Here is a 10,109-nt window from a genome sequence, read left to right on the forward strand (position 1 = left end):
TTTGCTTCATATATGTATTTTAAGTTATAAATATAGAATTGAAAAAATAAAAAGATTAAATTATTTTTAATATTCACATTTACATCCTGAAAATCCAAAAACTAAAATTTTAATTTTTGATTTGAATTGGTATTTACAATCTTAACTTATGAAATAGTACTTATATCACTACAATACATACATTTTTTATTCAATCATATATTTAAATTTATATTCTTTTTATTATTTTTTTTATTTAATATTATTTTATGGATTGACTAACTTAAGAAGATCCTTCCACCTTAATCATGTTACAACATTTTGAAACATTCAGAAAAGATTTATCTAAAAATCAATAATATTACAAATATCCAATATCCAACATCAAAAAAATAAAAAATCTAAATCTATTCACATTTTTTACAATATACAAATGATTTGAAATTAAAAGAAGTTATTTTGTTTAATTATAACCATTGTAACATGCAATATATTGTGCCTAAAATCCTCCATTGATCAAAGAATACAATTTTTTAAGGCTTTTCTCTATCTTGTATTTTTTTTCTCTTTTGAACTACTTTGATTTATATTCTTTTGTGCGAACAACTTGAACAAGTATACTAAAAATAATAAGTATTTTTTTTGTATTTTTTTAAGCACATTTTTTTGTTGTTATTAGAAATATATGTTTTTATTTTGTTCTAATATGTTTAGTAATTTTATTGAATTTAGTGGCATATAGCTCAAAGATGATAGGATCTATCTAGTAGAAGGTAGCCCAGGGACAAACCTTTAGTTTTTTTTTCATTTATAAGGATTTTTATATAAGAAAAACAAATAAGGCATTTGTAGTTTTTTTTTATTATTATTATTGTATACTTTTAAGCTTTATGTATCTGGTATTTCCTTGAATTTCATGTTTTATTTACTGAAATATGGTTATTTTCAACCTTGTAGATAATCTTGTATTCTTCACATTCTTACATGTCTACAACCATAAAAAAAGATCTATACAATATACGTGTTAGCTGAATTTTCTAACGATACTGCCCATAATACGTCCCCCAACTCTGACAGACAAATATCTGTCGTTGAATTCCACCTTGATGAGCAGCAATGTAACAGCTGTGTAACATTCCAAATTTCCTCTACCATGGGACTTTCTCATCTCAGAATAAATTTGCGAAAAAGCATTTGGGCTCATTTGCAGATTTGTTCACAAGATTTTGAACTTCTTAGTATTCATTGTCAATCAAAAAGGTAGTCATGTTTTAGATTGCTAGCAGGCTTGATACACTATTTTACCTGACAACTCAACTACAAACATCTCTCGCTAACTTGTGTTTTTCTCATGCAAAATAATTTCACACTTCATGGCAAATGAACAGCTATTCAGGAAATAAGTGGAGGATGCTTTCACTCCGGATCCCCTAATTGATAAGTGAGCAGAATTTTGAGGCGAAACCATGCGCCTCTTGGCTCACAAAATTAAGATTCCGTTGTCACAGTCGGTGGCTTGGTTTCGACATGTGTCACCAACCAACGAGATTGAGACTAGATTCTTCGTTTCCACCAGGTGACGGCAACCTAGACTAAAGTAGCTGACAAGAGAAAAATCGTAGAGGAGGATGTAACAAAAATAACTTTATTCCAGGTTTCTAAATGTATTCCTGGAATAAATGGCTTGTTCGTGAACTACTTCTTGGTTTGGAGCTGTCATTTGACATCGACTTCCCCGACACCTAAGTCTTGCAAGTTGAGAAGCAAGGAATCAGCACTCAAAAATACGCGGTTCTGAGAGGTGGCAATTGTGTTCGCAATTTCCCGGCTGGCCTCGATCTTGCGCAAAGTGATAAAAGCTGGGTTATTCGAAATGGCCTCACCAATAAGCTGGGCACTCTTTGCCTCTCCCTGAGGTACACACGAAAACAAAAATTTCGACCTTTTCAGCACTTGATGATGCTGCTCAGTTCGAATGCACACAAACCAAACGACAGACACAAATGCGAAATTCAACAGTTTCAGTAACGTTATTAACCACAGCTGAAACAATAGAAATGGCTAAAGCACCTGAGCACGAATGATAGCACTTCTTTTGTCCTGCTCTGCTTTCTCCACCACAAACTTGGCTCTCTCCGCGTCCTGAGCAGCAACTTGCTTGGCCTCAATAGCAGCCGTGAACTCCCGCCCAAAAGTCAAATTGGTGATAGACACATCATCTAAAGCAATATTGAAGCTCAGAGCACGCTCCTGCAAAATTCTCCGAATCTCCCTGCTGACCACCTGACAAACTCAACCCAATTGACATTCTGTCAACATCAAAATCTGGTCCAAGGTTTCATCAGTTGCAATTTAGCAAGAAGGGCGGGACCTTTTGGATAGAGATGATGATCTAGGACAATATCCAGAATTAAAACTACAAGGAAAAGAGGGGAAAGAATACCAAAGACACAAATCTTCAGTGGTTCTCGTAAACCCGAGCCACTCTTACTAATAGCTCAACAATAAATTCTTCAAGGAGAAGATTTCAATGAAGTCTACCTCACGTTGCGTGATAAGTTGGCTAGCGTTATATTGAGCAACAACTGCTTTCAAAGTTTCCTGGACGATTGAAGGTAACACTCTTTCAGCATAGTCCTGCCCGAGGGAGCGATATATCGTTGGCAGTTGGTCAGCCATCGGCCGTGTCAACACTCGTAGCGAAATCCGGACCTACAAACCAAGAAACAGAAAAGTGAGTTCAATAACACCATACCCCTCGCAAATTGCACCATACGTTCTTAAGCCCGTTTCCTGCAAACAACGGGCAATTCCGAAAGTCTCCACTTCTTAGCATATATTTCTAATAAAAATTTGCCAGCAAACATCAATCACGATATCAACATCTCAATTACCATCTGAAGATCCCTACTTCCTGAGGTGCTCTCAACGATATTAGGTCGTGCTCGGACATCGTAGATGACAGGCCTGTCGAACCAGGGAATCATGAAATGCGTACCCTCGGGATAAACCTGCAAGCCACCATTCCTAACAGCCATCAAAACCCCGTCCAGACACACCCAAATTCCTAGCCAGCAAAAATTCAAACTGGACCTAGACTGAAACCAAGCGAAAAAAAACAAAAAAAAAAAAAAAAAAAAAAAAAGCACCGATTTCGACCACTGTACCTTATCCTTGACTCCAACAATGCGATTGAATACAATAGCACGGTGCCCACCCTCAACATTATACAAGGAATTCATAGCTCCATACAATCCGAGGCCACCGATGACCGCAATCTTGGCCAGGGCTCCAGCGGGCCCAGCGTTAGGCAACTTGACATTACGCATGTTGTTGAGATTCATGGTTGGTTGCGACTCTCCAGCTGCTCTCGGATCAGAAATCGACCTCGGATCACGAGGAAGTGAGGGAGAGACAATTCTCGGAGCTTAGCGAGGCGAGCAACAGAATGCGAGAGCAAATGGCGATTTAGGGTTTGGGTCCCAGAGAAAGCTTGAACCCTAAGGCAGGGTATCCGCCGGTGTGAACGGGACCCCGTGCCCAGCAACTTTCCGTTGCGGCTTGCTCTGGAAACTTCCTAACTCCTGGAGATTTATCCTTTCACTTCTGTTCTGGATAGAATAAACCTCGAACCGAGAAAGATTTCGGTCCTTGTCTTTTACTTTCTTACTTACTTTTTTTTGTTGATTCTGAAGCATGTCTTACCTCTATATGACATTCTTGGACATACACTCTACGATTTATTTTTTGTTACTTTAGAATCTAAACTATATTGGGTAGGTTGGAAAAAGTCATTGGAATTTTGCATTGAAGGTGAAATGAAGGAAACTATGTGTAGTTCTTTTGAAAATAAAAAATAACACAAATATATATTTTGAATTTTGAATTATGATATTTTGCTTCAATTCATTTAATTTAGTTATTTGTATGTTACTATGAAATGCTCATTTTTTAGAATGTATATTTGTGTTTTATTTTTGGTATACTTTGAGACTTAATAAGAAATTATTTAGACTTTGAAATAAAATTTACGTGATTATGTGTCACGAATATACATAGGCACTTTAGTAAACACCTATATGATTAGGTAAAATAATTAAAAATACATAAAAGTAGGTTAATTTCAAAATATCTTCTAGAGAAGCTTCCTAAAAGCTTTATAGATGCTCCTTTGAGTTTACATGTGTTTATAGTTGATTGGTAGATTAGAAACTTAGTTAATAAGTTAACCACGTGTTGATAGCTTGCAGAACAAGCTAACTATGTGGCGCACATATAAGAAACTTATTTTGAAAGTTAAGATACGTGTCTTACAAAGTCAACATGTTTTAGAGGTCACATAGGAAATTGCCACATAGCTCCTAGTTAAGAGTATATATGGATGCAAGAATGAAGCCTTCTTCACTCTTGTCAATGCCTTTCTAGTTCTTCAACTTGTTTCAAGATTTTTTTAGTCTTCTTGTTTGTAGCAATAGCTATTTTAGTTCAATAATATATAATCTTTGAGTGACTTAATGGTCCTTTTCAGTGTCACAAGAATATATTGAGGATTTCTTTCTTCAAGATTCATGTCTTTGACAATTTGACAAGAGTGTTAACTTATTGTTTCTATCTTGTTTTAGAAGTGAGTAGATTAACCTAATTCTATTGTTGTATTTTGAAGGTTGTGGACTATCCATCTTTAAACAAATAATCTTGTTTTCTAACACTGATTTTTTTCTTAAAAAGAATGGATTATCCCTCTTTAAAAAAAAATTCATTTGATATTAAAGGTTGTCAATTATTCTCTTCTAGTTTAACTTTTTGAACTTATTTGAGTTGTCTATAGAAGGAAAGATTATGGATGCCACTCTCAACGGAAGTGAAAATAGATTTGCAACTATTGTAGATCTTCATGAGCTTGTCAAAACTTTAAGAGTAGAAATCTCACATATTTTTAATATGAATCATAGAGGTACTATTCCTATACCTATAGAAGAAGTTTAGAGTCTGTGGCAAGAAGTTGTGCAACTGAAAGAAACAAAAAGATTGACCTCACAACCAAATCAAAGGAGTTTTGCTTCTACAAGTATGACAAGAACAAGGATTAGTATGCTTGAGAAGTTTGATGGAACGAGATCAAAATTTCAAGGATTTCTGCAATGAATCAAGCTCTATTTAAGGTTGCATCCCATCTAATACCTCAATGGATTTACTCAACTCAGATTCATAGGTGCACTTCTATTAGGAAGTGATCTCTCTTCGTTTGTATATTTAATAGAAAATAATTTGCAACTTCTTTATAATTTGAATTCATTTTTAGAAGTATTTACGACCACATTTGGAGAAAGTAATAAAGAAAGAATAGCATAGACTAAGCTCTTATCTTTAAGGCAAGGATCACGATTAGCCACCATATATGCTACTGAATTCCAAAACCTAGATTGCGATGTAGACTGGAATGACAAAGCCCTTATTAATCAATTTTGATATAGGTTGAATGATAATATTAAAGATTTGATATTGACAATGCCAAAGGCAAAATCTTTGGAACAATTTATTACTCAAGCCATTGGATGCAACAATAAATTATTTGAAAGATGTCAAGAATAAAGACTTGACTAAAGAGGAATAAATCAAATAATGAGGGCAGCTCCAAAGTTTTCAAACAAACATTCATCAAGGCTAGAACCAATGCAAATTGATAAGATACATTTTAAATCCCTCATGGAGTAGGAAGAGAGTCAACAATGTTAAGAAGACTTATGCTTATATTGTGGAGAAGCTAAACTACTACTTAGTATTGTCCAAAGAAACAACAAAACTACAAAATGAGAAGCATCTTTGCCAAAGAAGAAGATATATTAAAAAACAAGTTTTTCCATCTACAATAAAGATTGTATAGTTGAAATCTTGTATAACTCCTAGTAAAGGTTGTGAATATTACAATTAACTCACTTATGTAGTTCGTACAAAAATAATACTTATAGTGCTTGAAATCACCAATCTAATGAATTAAAATAGGAATTTTGAGATAAATAGTAAAAATAGGATTTTAATACAAAACTAGGTTTCTAGTAGGATTTCTTTGAGAAAGAATTTTAAAATAAATAGTTATTCCTTAAATTAGCTAGTATAGAATTGTGATATTTTTATATAGTAGAATTTGTCATTAAATGGATGATTAGGCTAGGAGCTAAATATGAATTAATTTAGTCAATTATAAAAGAATTAAAAATAAATAAATAAATAAATAAATAAGAAAAAAAAAGAAGAAAAAAAAAGATGATAAAGAAGGAAGGACAAAAAAACAAAAAAAAAAAAAAAAAAATCTCATTTATCCAAAATTTGCAGAATAAGGATGAGATCTCAAACTTTCAGAAGAAAAAAGCTAGAATCTGGCAAAGGGCATCCGAAGCCTCAATTTTTTCTCTCTCTTGTTTTTTTTTGTTTTTATTTTTGCATACCTTCACAAGCTTTGGGTGCTTCAAAATATATTTTTTTTTTGTTTTCTTTTGCATTATAGAAGTGTTGCAACTACAATGCATAGTTTTTTTGGATTTTTTTTTCACCCACAAAGGAGAGATTTACAATGGTTATTATTCCTTCTTATGATTGTGAGGATGGTGGTATCGTCTAGCTGAGCGACATTGGATGTTGAGACTATTGTGGCTAGAATTGTTGTTTGTATCGTTCAGTTTGGAATAGTACAGTTGGAATAGTTGGAGTATTATTTTCTGTAGTAGCATTCTTGGATTTTTATATTTCTCTGTATTGAGGTAGTTTTGCCTTGAAGTGTGTCATTGTCAAATCTGTCGTGCTAATTCCATGTTTGACAAGGGATTTTTTTTTTATTCAAAATTGTAATTGACAACAGGTCATAGCATGCTCTCAATTACATTATTGTAAGTATGCTTGTATAATGGTGGTGGTAGTTTTTACTCCATTGAGTAGTAGAAGGGTCATGTGGTGGTGACGACATTATTGTCATTGATGTAGTCAAGCCTAAGAGCATGGGTACAACATTCAAGGAATTGATGTCTTAATAATCCTTATCAAGAGTGTCTTTAAGCCGAAACTTGGATTTGGTCCTACTCAAGGAGTGGAAGATTTGTAGTACAATGAGAGCTCAAGGAGCAGATCAACCATAAACAATGCAACTAGTTAATTTTTTGGATGAACAAGAGAGAGGCAATAAAGGTGGAGTTATGAAGATTTGAGTTAGAAAAGTGGTGTTCAATAGGCATGGTTCCAAACTTGGCATCCACAAGTTGGGTGGTTGCATATTAGAGCATTGGTGGTAAAATCTAGTTGATCTAACAAGAGGTGGTCTAAAACAATTTGTTGTAGATATTAGCAATTTTGCAAGGATAGGTTCGATCTCTAATAAGATCAATCTTTATTAGTGTGGTTACAGTCCCACTTCAACACTCTCCTTATAGGTGCCAAAATAATTAGCTTTAAGCACTAGGATTCTAATAAGAAATTTTCTTATAAAACGGTCACTAATTTGAATTTTAAAACTACATAGTTCTAAAGATTTGGCAACGCTCGTAGTCAAGAGAAGAAGGGAGTTTTGAGTCATAATATATAGCTCAGATGTAGAATTAGTGCCTGATTTTGAGACTTAGAATGTAGTTCTTAGGTATGAATAGATTTCGCTTGCTATTAGAATCTAGATGAGTGATTGCAGCTCTACAGATTGTGCACAAGTATGTGGTGAGAAGTACTAGGCAATATGTGAAGAGAGTAGTGGTTAGAACAATAATAGCAGAGACTGAGAGCACATAATTGACCTCTCTATATATGGGGGGGGATAAACATGCAAAGATGAAGAGTAGTGGATTTTTGTTTGACACTTGTTTTTGTCAAGTTTTTATTTAAGAAACTTATTTTATCAATTTAGTGAGTTTTTTATGAATAAAGCTGATATAAAGAGTTGCTATACTACAACAACTAGAGAAAGAACATACAGAACAAATACAAATTCAACTCGGAGCAATTACAAGAATATTTTTATATACAACAAACTGAGCCTTGGTTGAGTTCCAACTTGAAAGATCCATCGTCAACAAGTTCGTGGCCAAGGATTTTGGAGCATAGTCACAAAGAGCATCTTAGATTTAGACGCATTGAAGGAAAGGTTGCTAGCCAATGGATCTCTATTGGGAGAATTACATTGACAACATTCAAACCAAAGAATTATGAGTTCCATGTTGTGTTATAACATCTCTTAGTTTAGTATTGTTGGATTCTTCTGTGAGAATTAGAACCAATTCAATGAATAAATAGACACAATTAATTAGTATTAAAAGTGACTGAAAGAGAATTTATAAATTAGAGTAAACTAAGTGAATTAGATTAATTTTAGATAAGTTGTGGATAAAAAGTTATTTTGGAATGAATATTCATCCATAGATGAGAAATAAATTGTGGACGAAAAATTCTATGGATGAACTTTAATTTGGAGGATTTTATTTTTATAAGATAAAATAAAAAATTAAATACGAATTATATTAAAATAAAACAAACTTATAAATTATGTGTATGATTATTTATAGTTAGGTAGCTTACATTATCATTGGATTGATATAGGTACATTTTAACTAGTGAAAAAGGTTAAAGTCTTAGTAGAAAGGAGATAATTTTATTTAATTATTCTATAAATCAATTAGTAGTTGTGGATTAAGAGAATTTGCTTACTAGAAGGCTTGTTCTAACTCCCAAGTAATAAAAATTATTAGAATCTTTGGACACAATTTAAACACAAATTGAGAGCTACTATAATTTTTTTAATAATTAAATTATTTAGAATTAGAATAGACTTCTAATTAGTGGAGGTTTATTTTAGTTCACAAAGGTCTTATTCTCTCTTCAGATCTTTTACCTTGTTTTATAATAGAAGTTTATTTACAACCAAAAAATCACAAAGTCTTAGCTTTGTTAGATTCAAGAGCCTCAACCTATTTTATATATAAAGATTTGTTAAAAAGTAAGAATTGTTATTAGTTAAAAAAAACTTAACTTGTACATGTAGAAGTCATAGATGATTATTTGCTATCTTTTGGAGATGTTAGGCATGAGGCTGTTCTTTTAGATGTAACAATTAAAGATCATAATAACATAATAATATTTAATATAATAAGATCTCCGTCTAATCCAATTATTTTAAGATTATCTTGATTACAAAAATATAATCCTTAATTATATTGGATTTTTTGTAATATTAATTTTTCTCATAGTTTAATCCAAAATTCTATTGGTCAAGTAATAATACATAAGTCTAGTACATCTAAACCTTTACTGGTATGTACAAGAACTTTTATATATGTTGCAAAAGAAAGTTTATCTTTTTTTTTATATGCCATACTTATTTTTGATGGTGAAAAGATATCAACTGGTATTCCTAATCAATATCAAAATTTCCAAGACGTTTTTGAAAAAAAAAAAAAATGAATATTTTTCTAGAATATTGTCCTTATGATTGTTTTATCAATCTTCACAAAGGATCTCAACCACCATTTGGACCAATCTATAGCCTATCACAAAATGAATTGGTTGCACTCAAAAAATATATTAATGAAAACTTAGCTAAGAATTTTATACGTCATTCTAAATGTCTAGCAGGGCTCCTATCTTATTTATAAAGAAAAAAGATGGTTCTTTGTAAATGTATATGGATTATTGAAAACTCAATAAGATCATCATCAAGAATAAGTATCTTCTACCTTTGATTTCAAGACTTTTTGATTAATTGAATCAAATAAAGATCTATACAAAAATAGATCTACAAAGAACATATAATTTGATACGTATTAAAGAAGGAGATGAATAAAAAATTATATTTCAAACAAGATATGGACTTTTTGGACTCACGAATTCATCAATTATTTTTCAACATCTAATAAATGATATCTTTTGTGAGTTTCTCAATGATTTTGTTGTTTGTTATTTAAACAACTTTTTAATCTATTCTAAGAATATAGAAGAGCATGAACTTTATGTTTGTCATGTGTTACAAAAATTTAGAGATATAAGATTATATGCCAAATTAGAAAATTGTATATTCCAGACAACTCAAGTTAACTTCCTAGGATACATCATTTCTAATGAAGAATTAATAATATATTTTAAAAAGGTCTAGACTATCA

At 32.1% G+C, this 10,109-nt stretch overlaps 1 protein-coding gene across 1 annotated transcript; it reads right to left on the bottom strand.

Moving 5' to 3' along the window:
• Positions 1-1,370: 1,370 nt before the first annotated feature.
• Positions 1,371-3,425, bottom strand: LOC112277139 (prohibitin-1, mitochondrial). The gene is made up of 5 exons (XM_024509154.3): positions 3,147-3,425; positions 2,874-2,990; positions 2,521-2,691; positions 2,050-2,262; positions 1,371-1,890 (listed from the first exon to the last, which is right to left on the bottom strand). Exons 1-5 carry the CDS (start codon positions 3,321-3,323, stop codon positions 1,696-1,698), a joined length of 873 nt encoding a protein of 290 aa, XP_024364922.1. The 5' UTR covers positions 3,324-3,425; the 3' UTR covers positions 1,371-1,695.
• Between the last annotated feature and the right edge of the window lie 6,684 nt (positions 3,426-10,109).

This window comes from Physcomitrium patens, chromosome 25 (genome assembly GCF_059467195.1).
Source record: "Physcomitrium patens ecotype Gransden chromosome 25, ASM5946719v1, whole genome shotgun sequence".
In the NCBI taxonomy this organism is placed as follows: Eukaryota; Viridiplantae; Streptophyta; class Bryopsida; order Funariales; family Funariaceae; genus Physcomitrium; species Physcomitrium patens.

Bases quoted from the DNA above. Each gene is read 5' to 3' on its own strand.
- LOC112277139 (XM_024509154.3), bottom strand. From the start codon at position 3,323: ATGAATCTCAACAACATGCGTAATGTCAAGTTGCCTAACGCTGGGCCC. The intron at 2,263-2,520 runs GTAGACTTCATT...TGAGTTTGTCAG, and splicing joins AACTTATCACGCAACGTGAG to GTGGTCAGCAGGGAGATTCG. The intron at 1,891-2,049 runs GTGCTTTAGCCA...TGTGTACCTCAG, and splicing joins GTGCTATCATTCGTGCTCAG to GGAGAGGCAAAGAGTGCCCA.